Below are 17956 nucleotides of genomic sequence, written 5' to 3'. Positions count from 1 at the left end.
TGTTCGAGCCCCAGCTGTGCGGCTCGCATTCATCACCACAGATCCACAGTCCCGCCTATTGGCAGCATCACAGCAGCGCCACAGTCCGTCCGCATGGTCGCTGAGTAAGAGCGGACACGCACCATTAAGGACTCACACCAGCATGCACACACACGCACACACATCCTGTCAAAGTTTCACACAAACTCCTGTAACTTGGGTTTTATCTTCTTTCCACATCGAGCTGTGTGTATCTTTACTAAATTCAGTAAACTGGAAACAAAGCAGCTGCAGCTGCGACATATTTTAGGAATACCATATTTTCTTTTACGAATTTCGTGCATTGGATTTTCAATATATAAGAAATAAATTGATAAACGCTCCAAAATAAAGAAAATTGATGGAATTCAAATACAATGTGTGTTTTCTTTCTTTCTTCTCCTTCTGGTCTAACTTAGAGAAAGTTTACAAAAATGCTTTACCATCAAATGTCACGTGTTTTGCACACTTCATGTGCAAACCACTTTCCGCACGTCCAACGGCACTTGAACGCGGCACTGTGCGGTACTGCCCAACCAGGAAGACGCGGAGGAGACGGGGGGGGGGGGGGTAGGTTGCGTTTTATTTAATCACGACATGTAAATGTTGTGTTTCATGAGTCCAACTAAAGAGGCAGTCTCTGTAAAGGCAATCTTTAATTGAGAAGAATAAATATCAGAAATGTGTTGACACTTAAAAATGAACAAAAACTTCTTTTGCTGCCGAGTTGTGTGTTCGGTGTCGTTCGTACCGTTGTCAAATAACAAATCAAAGTCTGCATTTGAATGAAAGCGTACACCAAACTTAGCTTAATGTTGTGCTTTCTCAGGATCACTTCGGGTGAGAGGCAGTAAACAACAACAATGGCATATTATAAAATACATACTTCCTTATTCTACAGAGGTGACAATCTGAAAATCCAAAATGTTCTGTTCCAATTAAAGGTATAGTTAACAACAAACTCGTTTATTTAGACTTAGTACCTCGTGGAAAAGGATCATGAACATGGCATTTTCATAACTGACAATTTTTTTGGTCATGAGAAATGTAGCACATCAACATCATGCTGGACTTCCCCAAGGGGATCGATCTAGCACAGATATATCAATTTGTCTCTAAATGTGTGGAGTTCATTTGGCAAAATACACAGATTATTATGTTCTTTTATTCAGGTTGATTTTAGATTGAGTTGCTTGATTTGTTAGTTGTTTGTTGTTGTTTTGTTTTGTTTGGGGGAGGGTGCGTGTGTGTATTTTGAAATTTCATGCACAAGCATCTGATGTTGCAATCCTTTCTCAACAGCCCTGAGGTCTAAAGGTTTGTGATTTCCTTATGTCAGGACCAAAGTTGAAGACGCAGCAGAGGGTATACTCCCTTCAATTCCAAAGCAGCAATTACAGCATCTGTGTACCAGAATGGACAGTCAAGAGGTGGGGGGCTTACTGGAAGATTGCCTAAGAGCAGCAGCAGCAGCAGCTCAGCATTCAGTCCAGCCCAGCGAAGCAGACACACTGATTCACTGCAGCAGCAGAGGTTAGACACAAGACAGTGCTGTTTAGTCACTTTCCATTTGGGTATGAACTAAAGTCTGATTGGGGTTGGGGAGGATCAGAGATTTTTTTCATGACAGAATCATGCTTACATTTCTCCTCAACAATCAGAGGGTAACGCTCAGCAAATAAATCCAACACCGAGTTCGATTGATTTTGAGATATTTTATTTTGTTAATCTTTTTACTAGCTGGGATAGTGGCCATAGATAACATCTTTGTTGGGCAACAAAGAACCGCAGTAAAGTTTTGTAATTTGCCGTGAATTTCGTCCTGATTTTAATTCTAAAATATCACTGCAGCAATTCTAAAACACAAAATACGTTAGTGTTGGAAATCAGTTTGCTGTTTGAAGCTCTGTGCTCAATATTTTGCAAATTATGTAATCAGGTAAGGAGATGCTGCCATACAGAGGGAGCAAGACACAGCAAGAGCATAAACTGGTGATCTGTCCACGTTTTCATTGATGAAGTTGTTAATGTGCAGTAACTTTCTTGTGCCCATTAATCTGTGCAGTGTCATAGAGTTTAATTTGACTTTAAATGCTCCTTTTCCTTCCTCTCACTTCCTGCAGACTCACTGTGTGCTGAACTGTCCACGCTCCTGGGAGAGGCAATGGAGATGAAGTGGCCCTTTGTGCCAGAGAAGTGGCAATACAAGCTGTCAGTCAGTGCCAACGACAAAACCAACCTCAGTGACCTCATCAGTAACCACCTACCTCACCTGCTGGTAAGTGACTGATGTTTTTTCTTTGTTGTGTGTCTTGTTTTGTTTATGTCATTGTTGCGTGCGTTGCCTTTTTTTTTTTTGCCAGGCTGTTTTAAAGGCTGCCATCGTGGCTCATGAAGCACGGACAGCTTTGGCAGTGGTCTTCATAGTGGACCGTTTCCTCTATTGGAAAGACGAGTCCAGGCGGCTGCTAAAAATCACCAAGCTGCTCCACAGATGCCACCCTGATGCTCCTGTGGCCCCCCAGCTGGTCATACGACTGGCCAGGGTCTACCTCAACTCTGGTACAGCATGGTGAAGGGGAGCGGTTAAGCAAATGGGATCGGTGATCATACTTCATTTCTAGTTTTAGTTTTGGAATCAGCTAATGTTGCTGAATAAGTGCAAATAGCAGAGTTATATTTCATCCATCAACACTGTTTGAGGAAATCATAGTCACACAGAAAGTACATATGGTAAAGCTTTGATGACTTTGTCAGTATTATAGATTTTCATTAAAGAGAAATTTGGTGTATAGGATATTAAGAGCTGAATAAAGGTGAACATAATTCTCCTTTTTCCTTCAGGCAAACTGCAGAGTGCAGAGTACATCCTGAGCCGGCTGATTAATAACAGTGGGGCCACAGGTAAGAGTGTTGCTATGTTGTTATACCATGATGATGTATTCTGTATATGCCCTAAATAGCAAATATCAATTTGTATCATACAGGTTGTTGGGAGTACCGTTCTGAAAGTGACAGGGCTCTTGTTCAGGCTGTTAGCATTCAAGTGCGTGGAATGATTTTGCAAAAGCTTGGTAAGATCTTTGTCTTTCTTTCTTTTTTTTTCTTTTTTTTTTTTTTTGCTAAATGAAAGAATCCAGACTCGGATAGCTATAGCTACTGTCGTCACTCTCCTTTGCTCTGTTTCAGGCCTGTGGCTAGAGGCTGCAGAACTCATCTGGGCTTCTCTGGTTGGTTACTTCTCACTTCCTCAACCTGACAAAAAGGTAAATGGGCACAACCTCATTTATTACTTTATAAGCATGCAAATGTCTGTTTACACAACGCACACTCAAACTTATGTGCTCTTCTTTTACAGGGCATTGGAACTTCCCTTGGCATACTAGCCAACATATTGCTGTCTATGAATGATGAAGACTTCCATGCATTTAGGACAAATCCACATATTGAAATGGTAAGTGATAAAATGTCAGTTGATAGATTATTTGCTGTGTATAATTTCTTTGTCTATCTTTTTTTTTTCCCAGCAGTCCTTACTTGGTGACGGGAGTCATCGTCTTCTTTCAGCAGCCCAAGCAGCAAAGATGGCAGTGGTCTACAGCCAGTACACTTCACTCTATGTGTTGACCAATGTAGTAAGTCATTTTACTGCTACATGATTGCCGGCAATTGAGAGAGATCAATGAAGTCATAGTTTCGCAATGGAGATAAGTAAGACGGTTAAGGATAGAAAAGAGCCAATGAAATTTTCGACTGACATGCTCTTCTTTTTATTTAGGCAACTCAAGGAACCTGCTTGTTGTCATACAGTTTTTCTTTGGAGTGTCCTGACTCTCAAAGGCAGTCATTCCTTCTACAGGCCAGAGAGGCTTTTGCAATTGGGTTGCTCACCAAAACAGAAGGCGAGCAAGTTTCTAGCAAGCAGGAGCTTCACACCTTCATCAAGGCAGCCTATTCCCTTACTGTCACTCACAAATGGCTTGGTGCTCCTCAGGAGGTTGTAGTTCAAGCGACACAGGCTTGCCAAACAGCTTTAGCCAAATTCTATGATTACTGCCATGCGGATAACCAAGAGAAAGATGACCTCTGTGCTGAGATCATGCTTTTGGTCTGTCAAATCAAGCATCTGTGGCAAGTGGAGCCCTTCATTAATTCAGACGTGGGGTCTTACATTCCCGAAAGCTACAGAAACATCAGAGACGCATCGCTGCATTTCACTGCGGAAGGTTTCTCTAAGGTGATGCAGAGATTCCAGAAGTACCACACATCTCTGTGTGAGACCATCAGCTCTAACTGTAAAGGGACCAAAGACAAAATAAATGGGGCGAGGCTGTGTATAACTGCACTGGGAACAACTGTTGCTGCACTCACCACAGAGTGTAGCACTGAGGCCAGCAGTCTGTCAAAAGGAGTACACAAAGAAGAGGAGCCACAGCAGAAGGGATCAACTTCATCTGCACAGCATCCAGCACAAATACCTGAGCCATTCACCACTCTAGGAAGTGAAGATGACCTTGGCTCATCGTGGCAGAAATTGTCCCTGAGTAATTCGGGGACCTCTCCCAGCATCAGTGGCTATGCAGGAAATGCTGCTATTGAAGGTGGAGCAGTAGCAAAGAATGAGAGCTGTATGACCACTGATTTTGATGATGAAAAATCTGAAACTGGTAGAAACCAAAAGGTAGATGCTGTTAGTTCCATTACACTGCCAAGGTCTGCAATATCTGACACCTCCTCCTCCTATGTGAGTAGTAATTCAGAAAAGTTTGATATAATACAAGCTGGAATAGAGAATCTGGAAACTGAACAGGATTGGATCACTGAAGCTGCTGATATGGCACACACACCTTCGGTAGCTGGAGGAGTGCCCAAGTCCTTATCCCACAGAACTCTCAGAATATCCTCCAGCTCCCTCAGTAGCAGTGCTGGTTCCCAGTCATCATGGGAGAAGATGAGTTTAGCTGACCTTAACAGCCCCACGGACAGGAAACCAGAGCCATCTAACCTCTTGAAAGCAAAAACCAGCGAGAGCAACAAATCACCAGAATCAGACAGAAGTTTCATCATGTTAGATTGTGATTGTGCAACCAGTGATTCAGCTCAGAGTCCCATACCCAAGAAACAGCCCCCTAGACAGGATACCGCAGCCTCTTCCCAGCCGCAACCTGCCCTGGACCTCAATTCCCTTGCGAATATGGGCCCTGAGATGAAGAGTTCTTTAGGAATGTCATGCACAGACCCTCCACAGTGCACCTCCACTGAAAGTTCATTTGAGATGCTGGAAGAGAAAAATCCAGAAATAGTGAATGGCCTTCAGGGGAAAAATCCATTGTGCTATACCTGTCTAAAGCACAGCATCACGGATGGTGCTGTCCCCCGGCAACAATATTCGCTGTCAAAGAAAGATTACCAAAGCCTACTAGCCGGTATTTGTCATGAATGTCTGATGAAGAGGTTGTGCAGTGACAAGACACAATTCAAACTAAAGGAACACAGAACTGTCTACAGTAAGTATGAAGTCCCTTTCTTGTTGAAGTTTGGATAGCTTAATAGGTTGATATTGATACAGGCTGTATTCATGTAACATTCATGGTCCCATTGGATGAAGCCATTTCAATTACCCCATGACTTTAATATTCATCATCATCATCATCATCTTCATCCGCTTATCCGGGGCCGGGTCGCGGGGGTAGCAGCTCCAGCAGACGACCCCAAACTTCCTTTTCCCTGGCCACATTGGCCAGCTCTGACTGGGGGATCCCAAGGCGCTCTCCCAGGCCAGTGTGGAGATATAATCTCCCCGCCTGGTCCTCGACCTGCCCCGTGGCACTTATGACCATCCTTATGCTTGAATATGGTGTTCAAGAGTGTTGAAGTCCCCCAATAGGACTATGAAGTCCTCTAATGGAGCCCCATACAGGACCCGATTCAGGGTCTCCAAGAAGCCCGAATACACTGAACTGCTGTTTGGTGCGTACGCACAAACAAACAAACAGACAGACTTTAATATTTTCAGATCTTAAGTTGTGATAAATGTCTTGAATGTGGGTATCAATATTGATTTGTCATGATGATGTCCATGACTACCAAAGCTTGAATCTTCAATTTGCTAAATTGAATAGCATAGTTTGTAATAACTTAGTTGCTCCCTTCGCTTTGGTTCACTTTTGCTAACACACTCATTGGGTCAAAACATTTTAGCATTGTCATCGTGGGCCTGTCAGCATCCTGATAACAACGCCCTGCTCGAAGCACTACTTTAGCAGGTACAGCTATACAATAGCCACTGACAATATTTTCTGGACGGAGCAGATAGGCATTTGCATCATAATAAACACACATGGGCTTTAGGTACTTTTTAAATGAATAAATCCTGCTGCATTTCCAGAAGTGCTGAAAACATTGACTGTGAGTGACTGCTTATCTCAGACTGTCAAATCCACCCACCAGGTGCTCTTCATCTAAAATTCTCCAAAGCAAGTGGACTGTGGACAGCGAGGGAGACCTGTGTTTACATTGGAGAGCCAACAGGGATGGAAGGCAAGCAAAGAGCAGCAATTTGGGTGCAATTTTTACACCAGGAGGAAAGATTAAGCAGGTACGCAGCTACGCATCATTGGGCACTGGTGAATAGATTGACTTAAAGTTTCACTTTGTCTGTTTAATTATGCCCTCAGTTACGTGGGGAAGGATTACTTGATGCCAAAGGAGATCCAGTTTCACCTGAAAGATGTGGAGAGACAAATGACAGCCCAGTACTATGTGACTGAATTCAATAAGAGACTCTATGATAAAGACGTCATGGCTCAGATCTTCTTCATTCCCTCTGAAGCACTGTTGGTAAGGCCAGATGAGAAACACGAAATGAGCATAAAGCTCATGAAACAAATGCCTAAAAGTTTCCTTTATTCAGAAGGAGTAGAAATGAAAACAACCTCATTCATAAATGCAATTTTAAAATATCAACTTAAGGGACCGCAGTGTGCAGGGTTGCCTTCAGTGGTTTTCTTGGTTTATATCCAGCAAACCCTCCAGTTGTATGTCTATAGCTTAGAGTATCCTTTTGTTACAAGACCAGTCTGCATATTTTTAGTCTAGAAGGTACTTTAACCTGTCAGAAAGAGAAAATGGGGAAATATACATATAAATAGGTTCAAAACAATAGCTTAGTGATGTGTGTGCTCTTCCCTGAATGATTCAAACCAAATAAAAGGCTCTGCTACTGACTGAGTGCAATGGCACACACTATATTTCATAAATTTACATTTTTAGCTTCACATTAGTTTTGAATATAAGCCTCATACAGTAAAAGTATCTTGACAGTTTTATAGGCCAGTTATCACCTTTATCTAAGCTTATAGTGACAAAATAATTCAACCTCAGAATTCAGCCATATCTTAATTTTTTTTTTCTGGTGAATAGATTTTGAATGGAAATAAGATTGTGGGCTGCGTTACTGTGGAACCCTACATGCTGGGAGACTTTGTCAAACTGACCAACAACAAGGAGAAGAAGAACAACAGTATCCAGGCGACAGAATATGGAATTGCCTTCGGACACTTCACTTACCTGTTCTCTAATGGACAGGAAGTTGTTGTGGACCTTCAAGGTGCGTTTGACAGAAAGCACTGAGTGATGATTGATATGAGAAAAAGACTTTATTACTTTTTTCCCCCTCACAGGATGGGTGACAGCTAATGGCAAAGGGTTGACCTACCTTACTGACCCTCAGATCCACTCCACCAAGATCCCGCAAGGCCCATCCAACTTTGCTGCCAGAGGCCTCAGGTACTTCCTGGAGGAGCAACATGGACCAGACTGCAATGGCATTTGCCAGGTCCTCAAACTACCTCCAGTAGTCAGACAGACTCATGCAGTTTCCTAGAAAGTTCAACAAGCTGCTCATACTGAGTTAATCAACATTTTATTTCACAAAATACTGTATGAATAACATACCTTTGGTTCCAGCTTCTCATATTTTATGAACCCGGTTACAATCAATGTCTCATATTTTTAATCAATCATTTATGTATACTTCTATTGATTTGAAAGTTTATTTTGAACATAAAAAAGGAAAATATATATATATTTTCGCTACAAAATGCAGTTGCACAGTACTAAATATGTTTTTATAAAAACATAGCAGTTTTGATTCAAGTTCTAAGTTCTCTTTTTTTTTTTACCTTGATGAACTTCTCTGAAGCGTCGCTCATATTGTTTGAAATGTAAACATGGATGTTGCATGCAAACAACTACTTGCCTCAAATTCAGCCTCCCTCTTGTGTCTTTTACTCAGCCTGGTAAAAGTATTTCATTTCGGTAACAAGGAAGTTAAAATAGACACCAAATTCTGTATGTTCCAGTTTATAAGAGTATACATGCATGAGAACATAGTTCATATGCACTGGTAGGTAAAATATGGTTTGAAAAAGTTATTGAAAAGAAATGCATATCAGCAATTTATGTAATGAATTATGAGAAATGAAAAAAAGAGACTGGTAAAATAGTTTTTGTTTTTTTTTTTTGTTTGTTTGTTTGTTTGGTTTTTTGTTTGGTTTTTTTTTAAGTATGGTAACATACAACATTTTTTTTTTATTTTGAAAACATTAAATCATAAACATAATAGTGTTAAAAATTACTTTGGGCATTCTCTGTTAGAGACTGCGGGGCTGTGATTTGTAAACACATCAATGTGGAGGGACTAAATTGTATGAGGTTAACTTTTGCTGTACAATTCAGCTTTACATTTTTAAATATGGAAGGGCAATGCTTGACATAAATCAGATGTAAAATATGGTTATTCAAGATCATGTGCTACCTGATAGAGATGTTCCTGGTTAACAACAAACAATAAATTGCTGTGTCACACCTTCACATCATATGACAGTGATGTCATTCATGGCAATAATAACACATGTGATCCTCCAGTCAAAATCCATTCCTGGGTTTACAGCCTCCTGTTTGTGTGAGCACAAACAGCATTCTTTAGCCCTGACCACTGACACAGATCTCACTGCAACTCTGCTTTCAAGTAAACTGCTTTATGAAGTTACATACATATCGTAAAATTATGTCTTCAAAGGCTGTCAAAAGTACTGGATTGTGTGAATTAGTTCCAAGTTTGGCAGTAAAGTCTGTGTGTCAGATTCAAAATCTATTGAATTGTGTCTTATAACAATCATTAACCAGGTTATAGTACAAGTAGGACAATGATAAGTTGTAGGAACACATGACTATATCACTTTTTATGAGTCTCCTTTAACTTAGATTTTACTTAGACTCCCATGATGCTCCGGCAGTTATAAATAAAACCCGGAGGCTGGACTTCCTGTTGGAGCCACAGTTTTAAGGTATATAAAGAAGTACTCTCTCACACAAGCACCATTGCCCGAGGTCTCCTGTGAACAGTAGTGTGGAAACTGAAAACATGAAACTCCTCATAGTCCTAACGTGCTTCCTGGTGGGTTGCCTGGCACATAAGCCTCTACCATGCAGTAAGTAAGATACCAGATACAAAAATATTGTTGCTTTCTTATTACTTGTGATTTTTATGCTCGCATGCTAGCAAAAGCCATAACTGCCTTACAAGTTCATATTATGTAAACTATCCTTTCTTTAAATGTTGACTTGTTTATAATGTGGTGCGATTTCTTTCAACAGCAAGTCCTCCTCTCCTGACCGGGTCCTTTTCTGTGGTGAGTGTTTGTTTAAAAAAGGGTTTAAAGGCATATTAACTAAGTACAATGGTACGTGAACTCACTTTTTTGTTTGTTCTCCAGTCCTCACAGAATGAAAAGCTGTGGGCCTACTCCCCCTACATTTACGATGCTCTTGGACAACGGCTGAGGATCAAGGAGATTGGCACTTACAATAATAAGTCCTTTAGCTATGATGCTCTTCTGCTCTTCAGAGAGGTAACCAAAGCAATGACACAGAAATCATTCACTTAATGTACAGTAGTCCATGGTCAGACTTCATATGTAATATTTCAAAGCTGTGTGGTTTAAAATACATGCAAATGACTGTGATAAATTTGGGTGTAAGTTCAGTGAATGTGCAAATTGAAGTGCTTTTATTTGAGGTTGGATGATAGATTTGTTTGTGCTGGGTTTGAGATGTGTGGCTGAGGGCAGTGACTGCTTTGCTACGACATCACATAGTTACTGAAGTTCTGACGGTTCACTTGAAGGTTCAAGGTTCTGTGCAATTCCCTGTGGAGACTTTGTTCAGCAGATCTGATTTGCAATAAAAAAAAATGGTAATTTAATTTCATACAATATGGGGCCTTTAACATTTTATTTAATTAACTTGATGAGGAAATATGGGGCTAAATAAGTATCTTTGTAAACATAGGTGGAAAAGTCTCAAAATATCCTTTTATCCTTATCCTCACACTTCTCCTCCCTCAGAACGCCATCTACCAGATTTTCAAAAATAACCGTACATGCAAGAAAAGTCCTTTTAAGGCAGACTTCCAGCCTCTAGGAGTCCCAAACAGTGCATCTCTACTGGGCCAGTTTGTATTGGGCAGCTCATCCGGACCTGGAGAAGGACTTCTGGTCAACAGCTGGACTGGAAAGCTGCCTGACATAGGAGGTGAGCGAGCATGTAATTTTCCTGTCTCTTGTACCATGCCTGTGTCTTTGTTATAATCAGTTAGTTACACCATTTTTTCATGTGTCCCTCCAGTGGAGTACCTGTACACATTCACTGAATTTGGATGTATCCCTGTCAGCACTGTGTACCACACTGTTGATTATGGATGGATGCTTACAAGGTAAGATCAAGACGATGCTGTAAAAACTTTATAGGCCTTATATGACAGGAATGAAACAGACTTAAAATGAGAGATGTATTCATCGGGAGAGCTGATCTTTATGTCACTGTCTGTTCACTAGCTTCTTTAACAACGTCATTGGGATTACGGACCCCAGTCAGCTCAATCCTCCAGACTTCTGCTTAAACGCAAAGATGGAGGAAAGCACAGCAGAACTGAAAAACTTCATCACTCTGTTCCTTGGAATAAAGTAAAGGCTCTAATTTAACTAATGCCAAACCTTTCACTTAAATCACAGCTTACTGAATCATAGCTTTGGTATATTTGGTATTCATCATAGATACTCCTGCCTCACACACGTGGTATTCAATCCTTTTAAATCACTCAAAGTAGTCTTAAAAACATTAACATCAAATGATTTTAGACAACTTTTCATTATATACTGTAAAAGTTGGAGAATTCAACCTTCTTAACCCAATCAGCTATTCCTTTATTTGTATACGTTTCATGTCTGAGAGGAGGTTCTTAGTGCCTAAATAAACCAAATGTTCATCACACTGGTCAAATGATATTGTTAATTTGAAGAGTATATGAATATGAAATGAGCTTATACTAGACCATCTACATTACTGATAACCAGACTACTGATATACTTGCAATCCTTTTTTATCAATAAAAACATAGGAATATTAAACAAATCTGTTTATTTCAACCTTGTGTCTGTGCTGTGCTGTGCTATGCAACTACACTGTACAAAAAAGCTCCTTTCTGGATAAATACTCCCCTCCCTCCGCATATGTCAGTGAATGTAGCCCCAGGTTAAATTTCTTTTCACTGTTTTTGTGGCAACTCAGAAAGAGTCTCAGCTTTATTCCTGCTCCAAACCAGGTTGTTGTCCTGGCCATTTTAAGTAGCTTTGTTGTTTGTGTTGTGTGTTTTATGGCAGCAGGTGGACCTTTGTTGGTGAATCCAAGGCCCCAGATGATTGATGCATTTGAAAGATTTCACTCACCTTTGATAACTGATCGGATTATTATTCAAAGTATCTTAAAAAGAGAAGTGGAAACAAATTTGATAGAAAACTGACCAAGTCATATGGAGCAGCAACTGTAGCACATGACTTTTTGTTGCTCTTCCTTTGTGTTTTAGGTTCCTTGACCTGCTTATCTGGTTGTGTTGCCTCACATTCTTTGTTAACTACTTCTGTTTTTGCAGTAGGCTCGGAGACATGAGCACAGTCACGGAGCTTACAGTTGTGCCTGTCAGCACTGTATCATATAAGCAGAAGTGGCTATGCAGTAAATTGTTTTATTATTATTATTATTATTATTATTATTATTATTATTATTATTATTATTATTATTATTATTATTTTATTTTTATTGTCATACCAATGTGGAAAAAACAATCATTGTGCATTAGAAGTTTTTTTATAATGAAGGCAAGAAAAAAAAAAAGTTTAATTCTTCCAGAATTTATAGTTGTCAACAGCAGCAGATATCAGTGAATATGTCTCTCCATAAGGGCTGCAGGGTTTCTGTCAGAACTGTTCATGGGACCAGATCATTGTCTGTTCAGTGAGTCACCTTGCTGTCAGCCAGAGAGCGGGGAAATGATTCAAACCACAATCTTCAGCAGCCTGAACAGATTCCAAACAACAAGGTACACCTTTCTGAAGACAGACTTAGAAGACAGGTATGCCAGACATCACGTGATCAAACCGGAAAACAGGTCTCTTCACTTCCGCTTCTCGAAGAAGGCGTGTAGGAGCGGTAAGCAATGACAGTGTTTTCTACTGACTTGGGACTAGCTAACTTAACTAGCACTTTTTACGTCGGCTGCTGTATCTTATTTTAATATCTGGTCGTTGGTAGGAAGAAAATGGCTTTGTCAAGAGAATTAAAGTACCAAGAGCGGGATAATCCCAATAGTGATTTCTGCTGCATACCTCAGTGCGCGATGTCAGGGAAGTTTAACGCCGCCGTAAGTTTCCACCACTTCCCAAAGGATGAAACCGTAAGAAAAATACGGATACGTGATAATTTGGTAATCGAGATGACCACAACGGTCTGTAGCAGACATTTCGTCTCCAAAGAAGTCGTTCAAGTTGGACGGCGACGCTTGAAAGAGGGGGCGGTTAGCCGTGATGTTGACCTGGAACTACTGCTCTCTGCCGACAGCCAGAGTAAGTAAGTAAGTGTCTGAGAGTAAAAGCAGTGACCAGAGGATGAATCTGATGAAGAGGAAGAGATGGATGTTGGATTGATGCTTCGGTGCCATGATTCCGATGCAAAACCACAACCATCAGCTCTGGATACAGCATGTGAGAACATAGAAGCCCAGCAGCTGGACGAACTACACATGAAGCTGGCTGAGATTACTCTGAAGCAGTCCTTCGGCTGATGACATCAGATTTTATACCAGGTACATATCATGCCAATTGATACTTAGCTTGCATGCGGTTATGACCTAGATTGTGTTCAAATGTATTTACTCATGACTGGATATACTATACAGTATATATAATAATTATTTTTCTTTCACTCTTTTAGATTTGCCAGCTACTGTCATCTACAAGCCTTTTGGAGACAGATTGAACCTGCAACAAGCAAAATCGTGCGTCTTGGTACACAGTCATCCACTTCCAGAATAACAGCAGCTCCTGATAAGGCCACCGATCCACCTCATCAACCAGTAGGCATAGTTCACACCGAATAATTTTGTTTTTAAAAGTAGTTTATTGATAAATCAGCATCCACAAGAACACTATCTCATTCAATATAATTAAAACATGTACAATGGTTTCAGAATTTTGGACCCCATTTTGAATACATTTATGATGACCAAGCAATGTTTCTAACTAGAGCCGATGCCTTCTGCTGGTTGAACTGTTCCTGTTCTTGGTGTACCTGTCGCTGGGTCTGAAGGAGAAAGATCTGGGTGAGCATTTAATCCCCCATCTTCCTGCAACACCTGCTGCTCTCACATCTTCATCAACTTCCTGTTCCAGCTGCATCTGTATTGAATATCCCCTCCTCCTGCTCTCATTCTGTCCCTACTCTACCTAACCTTGTCCCCCTGTTTGTTTTTCTGTTCTCTCTCTCTCTCTCTCTCTCTCTCTCTCTCTCTCTCTCTCTCTCTCTCTCTCTCTCTCTCTCTCTCTCTCTCTCTCTCTCCCTCCCTCCCTCTCCCTCTCCCTCTCCCTCACCAGTTGAGGCAGATGGCTGCTCCCCCAAGCCTGGTTCTGCCCAAGGTTTGTGCATCTTAAAAGAAGTTTTCCCTTGCTCATCAGGGATCTGTTGGATCTCTTTAAATCATTTTATTAAGAGTTTGGTCCAGACCTCCTCTATATGTAAAGTGCTTTGATGTAACTTTATTATTTGGCACTATATGAATAAATTTGATTTGACAAGTTATATGTTAATTTTTCAAAGTGCCAACTGTTCATTAACTGTCCCCCTGTATCTCTCTTGTAAATTTAATAAAATGTATGAAATCAAACAATTGAATAATTTTTTTTTGTCCATAAATCTTTGTGAAAGAAAAAAAAACAATTTATTGAATATATTGAATATAGAATTAAACAAAGCATGATATAAAAAAACAAAATACACATAACAGGAATATGTTAATATAACAATGCAAGAGTGAAATAAGCCAACATCCAAATTCAGCTGAAAGGCATGAAATATTTACAATTGCTTCTTTTCACAATAACAAAAGTTTACTGCAGGTAATATTTCTCTTCACACAAAGTCCCGCACTTTCATTCTCCTGGATCAATCAATTTGATCTTTTGGAGATAGACAGGTACCTCTGCATGCACACACAAGTAAAACTGATCCACCCGCTCTAATGACTGCTTTTACCTTCGGGTCAACCTGTATACGCTGCACAAAATGTCAAAAAATAAAATAAATAAATAAATAAATAAAAATCAAGGATGTCCGGTCAGTCACATATACCCCAGTACCCTCACTATACACACCTTTCAACAAGTGAATTTAAAACACCTGTGCATGCATTTACCAAGCATCTCTGACTGACAGCTCCTGCCATTCTGACTATGGTGATGTTCAAGGGCACCAGGTCCTGATCACCGATTAGTACTTTCGACTTCTACTCTTACCGTGAGAGGTTTGACTCTTAACTTTACTCTTAAGCTACTCTTCTCGTTTTTCCTCATAGACCTGTGACAGCCAGTCAGTCTGTCTTTGTTTGATACTGATGAACAATACAGTGACAACGTCATTATATAGGTCAATGGCTAGCAATAAGAAATCAGAAATGTGAATAGCGTTGACTAGTTAATGTTTTCGTTAGCTACCATAGCTAGTAGTGACAACTGCATTGTTCCCGTTCGGGAATGCTAACATTAGTTAACGGTAAGCTAGTGGATACAAAATTTAGTAGTCACATATGTAAGAGAAAGCGTATAGCTCAAACCCCTTGTCCGTTTTGGTGGTAGGAGTTTTAGATGTCGTCCTGCAGATACGATGGATATCAGTTATACTCAGTTTTGGTAACTTCTGCAGGTATTTTGAGTAAAACAGCGCTATACTGGTGAGGACTTTGGCCTGAAGTTGTGAGACCTGTTTAGCAGTTGTTCCGCATAAACCCTATTGATGACAAGGAGGCCGCTGACCCGGAGAGGCAGCTGCTGACTTAAGAATCCAGCTTGCACAAGCAGACGGAAGTAAACAGCAGGGTAATGGCTACCCTGACGCAGAAAAAGTTGTGTCTCCTGGAGTCATTACATTATGTCCAGCAGACTTTAAAAATAAAGGAGAATAAATGAGCGTCACTGCGTGTGAATAGCGAACTAAAAACTAATGAAGGGCAGTGCAGGTTCTCAGCATCTCGACAACACAACAGCCACAAACTCTTCACCCACCAAACATCCAATAGCCATCAAGGCCTCCACTACCGGCTTCTTCCCTAGAGCTGTGGCAACACTCAGCAGCACCCCAACTAGACTTTTAGAAACCATCTTTGACGTCCACATATTCATGACACATGGTTTCTTGTAGTGCATGCGAAAACAGTCGGAGAGCTAACCATGCCTCTGCAGTTTCATCAGTCCAGATATGTATAGCCAGCCTCACATACAGGTAGACATTCATGTGCAGGGTTGTGCAGGAATGGTTTAACATTTTCCTGCCAAGACAAACTGAACAACACCATCACCATGTAGAAAGAAGGGAAGATGCATGCATCATTTTCAATACACTTGATTGTATAATGAAGTCTAAATAGATATGCTGGCATTATACCACCAGATGGCAATAGATGACAAGCAATGAGAAGGACTTAGAGCAATTGTGCTTCTACGTAGCCTTATAAAAAGGACTGATTTATTAGCATATATAAAATTTTATTTATATACCAAAATAAAATTATTTATACACTGAGTCAAGAACAACATACCAGTCTTTCTTTAGAATAGCTTTCAATAATTTATTCATTTAACACGTTTAACTATTACCATGTAAAGAGTTACTGTCCATTACAACGAGGGGTCATTTGGTAACAGTAGTAACACACGCCTCTTAATTCCCCAACTTCCTGCACTGCAACACCTGCTGCCATCACTCCCAGCTCCTGAGCTTCAGTCTCTAGCCACAATAGTCTAGCATCAGGGTCCTCATCAGAGAATTGGAGCAGAGATCCGGAGCTCCGCAACACCTTCAAACACTGCTTCAGGACCAAGCCGGCTTTCCCTTTCCCTTCCTTAGACCTCAACAAGGCGTCTGTGGTGCCCTTGTCAACTATCAGGTCCACACTGCCAGAACCATAGTGCTTGTAAAGCTGTGTGCAGTCCAGCTCCACAAAATCAAGCTGAGATGAGACGTTGCGAGGCTGAATGGCTTTTTCTCTGACATGTTCCTGCATTAGTTTCACAGCAATGGGCGAAATGTCAGCACAAGTGACCTGGACTGGAAGAGGAGACTGTCTATAAATGCAGGGTCCCAGATCTGAGGTCCCGCAGCCTATATCCAGGATGTGGAACAGAGCATCTGGATGAGATGTGGACTTCAAGAGGGGCATGATGAAACCCCCAACAGATTCAAAGCCGAAGAACCACTCAAAGTTTTTGAAGGGTTTCGTGCTGCTCTCAGTGTAGAAACGGTCCCAGGTGTTTTTCTTGTCCATGTTTTCTATCAGTTCAGCTGCACACAAATAGATGCAACGAGTTAAATTGAGTCAGGGAAACAACCCCCCCTCGGTGGCTGAATGGCCCTGTTGTATTGGACTTAATCATGTCATCGTTATTTTAACTTAAATCTAGCAGATCCCTGACATTATTTTATAATGACACGAGATGTAAGGCATGAAATCAATATCAGAAATTATCTCTAGCGTGACTTTGTTGTGATTTTAAAGTTTAAAAAGGAACAAAATTTATCAGTTAAATGGCCGTGAGGTCAGCTGAACTTGCACAGCGCTGCACATTAAGATGAACTAAAACGTTAATTTCCTTGAAAAAAAAAATCACTTTCATGTATCTATTCATTTTAGTGCAGCTAACCCAGGTTAGCCGCTAGCTAGCATTAGCTAGCCGACACAGACCGACACAGGAACGTTTCAGACAATTCGGCTACTTTAAACAGACGCAGTGACTCAAACCTACCTGTGAGTGAAGAGTGATGTCGTACAAAGGTCATAACTCCCCGTTTACTTAACAAAGCGGAGGTTTTTAAGAGCAGGCACATTTTCCCCTCAAGGTCTTCGGACGTTTTCACCCGTTAGTGGGAAGCTGTGGAGAGCTCACTCTGTCCATATTTCCCGGTACCGCAATCTGTGCTGACGTCATAGCATGCGCCGTTTGGAGGAGACGATCTTTGATTACGTTACGCTGCGATGACGCATGTGCGCATGCGTCAGTGCAGGTGTACACAAAGTGCTGCAGCTCTTCGAGCTGGTTTTGATCGTGTTGTGTAAAAACCTGCTGCTGTTTGTGGTTAAAACTATGACTCGGAGTTAGGATTTCCGCTGAGATGCTACCAAGTAAACAAAATGAAGCCTTCCAGTAGGCTATTTTGTTTCGTAACGACAGGAAGATAATAACTTCAGTCAAGATTTATTATACATCTAAAGCTTTTCTCCAATGTTTTCGTTTGTTTGCGGTTTTAACAGGTGCAACATGATCTCGAACAATAA

At 40.8% G+C, this 17956-nt stretch overlaps 3 protein-coding genes and 1 long non-coding RNA gene across 8 annotated transcripts; 3 read left to right on the top strand and 1 right to left on the bottom strand.

The window, feature by feature from the left end:
• Positions 1 to 592: 592 nt before the first annotated feature.
• Positions 593 to 8873, top strand: alpk1 (alpha-kinase 1). 5 transcript variants are annotated; one of them, XM_029526295.1, is made up of 14 exons: positions 593 to 962; positions 1358 to 1551; positions 2142 to 2296; positions 2382 to 2580; positions 2863 to 2922; positions 3006 to 3092; positions 3208 to 3284; positions 3377 to 3472; positions 3546 to 3653; positions 3797 to 5525; positions 6469 to 6616; positions 6696 to 6858; positions 7441 to 7627; positions 7701 to 8873. In XM_029526295.1, the coding sequence occupies exons 2-14, from the start codon at positions 1434 to 1436 to the stop codon at positions 7901 to 7903; spliced, it is 3330 nt and encodes a 1109-aa protein (XP_029382155.1). In that variant the 5' UTR covers positions 593 to 962; positions 1358 to 1433; the 3' UTR covers positions 7904 to 8873. The 5 variants fall into 5 exon arrangements, with proteins under 5 accessions (XP_029382155.1, XP_029382156.1, XP_029382157.1 ...); XM_029526296.1 differs by having other exon boundaries at positions 1321 to 1551; XM_029526297.1 differs by having other exon boundaries at positions 593 to 1551; positions 3549 to 3653.
• Positions 8874 to 9386: 513 nt separating this feature from the next.
• On the top strand, positions 9387 to 11352 carry epdl1 (ependymin-like 1). Its single transcript, XM_029526504.1, has 6 exons — positions 9387 to 9512; positions 9679 to 9713; positions 9798 to 9932; positions 10428 to 10614; positions 10708 to 10795; positions 10917 to 11352. The coding sequence occupies exons 1-6, from the start codon at positions 9446 to 9448 to the stop codon at positions 11047 to 11049; spliced, it is 645 nt and encodes a 214-aa protein (XP_029382364.1). The 5' UTR covers positions 9387 to 9445; the 3' UTR covers positions 11050 to 11352.
• Positions 11353 to 12304: 952 nt separating this feature from the next.
• LOC115058903 (uncharacterized) lies at positions 12305 to 14320 on the top strand. The gene is made up of 4 exons (XR_003842141.1): positions 12305 to 13219; positions 13348 to 13489; positions 13660 to 13735; positions 14007 to 14320. It is a non-coding gene; the product is annotated as an uncharacterized LOC115058903 (long non-coding RNA).
• On the bottom strand, positions 13952 to 17577 carry cskmt (citrate synthase lysine methyltransferase). Its single transcript, XM_029526454.1, has 2 exons — positions 17427 to 17577; positions 13952 to 16965 (listed from the first exon to the last, which is right to left on the bottom strand). Exons 1-2 carry the CDS (start codon positions 17506 to 17508, stop codon positions 16292 to 16294), a joined length of 756 nt encoding a protein of 251 aa, XP_029382314.1. The 5' UTR covers positions 17509 to 17577; the 3' UTR covers positions 13952 to 16291.
• Positions 17578 to 17956: the final 379 nt, after the last annotated feature.

The sequence above is a fragment of the Echeneis naucrates genome, chromosome 18 (assembly GCF_900963305.1).
Source record: "Echeneis naucrates chromosome 18, fEcheNa1.1, whole genome shotgun sequence".
Lineage (NCBI taxonomy): Eukaryota > Metazoa > Chordata > Actinopteri > Carangiformes > Echeneidae > Echeneis > Echeneis naucrates.
The sequence above is the reverse complement of the archived record's forward strand: the minus strand, read 5'-3'. Positions and strand labels throughout refer to the sequence as shown.

Coding starts and splice junctions, on each gene's coding strand:
- alpk1 (XM_029526295.1), top strand. CDS start 1,434: ATGGACAGTCAAGAGGTGGGGGGCTTACTGGAAGATTGCCTAAGAGCA. Junction 5,526..6,468: donor GGAACACAGAACTGTCTACA/GTAAGTATGAAG, acceptor TCCACCCACCAG/GTGCTCTTCATCTAAAATTC. Junction 7,628..7,700: donor AGTTGTTGTGGACCTTCAAG/GTGCGTTTGACA, acceptor TCCCCCTCACAG/GATGGGTGACAGCTAATGGC.
- epdl1 (XM_029526504.1), top strand. CDS start 9,446: ATGAAACTCCTCATAGTCCTAACGTGCTTCCTGGTGGGTTGCCTGGCA. Junction 9,714..9,797: donor TGACCGGGTCCTTTTCTGTG/GTGAGTGTTTGT, acceptor TTTGTTCTCCAG/TCCTCACAGAATGAAAAGCT. Junction 9,933..10,427: donor CTCTTCTGCTCTTCAGAGAG/GTAACCAAAGCA, acceptor CTCCTCCCTCAG/AACGCCATCTACCAGATTTT.
- cskmt (XM_029526454.1), bottom strand. CDS start 17,508: ATGTGCCTGCTCTTAAAAACCTCCGCTTTGTTAAGTAAACGGGGAGTT. Junction 16,966..17,426: donor ACATCACTCTTCACTCACAG/GTAGGTTTGAGT, acceptor ATTTGTGTGCAG/CTGAACTGATAGAAAACATG.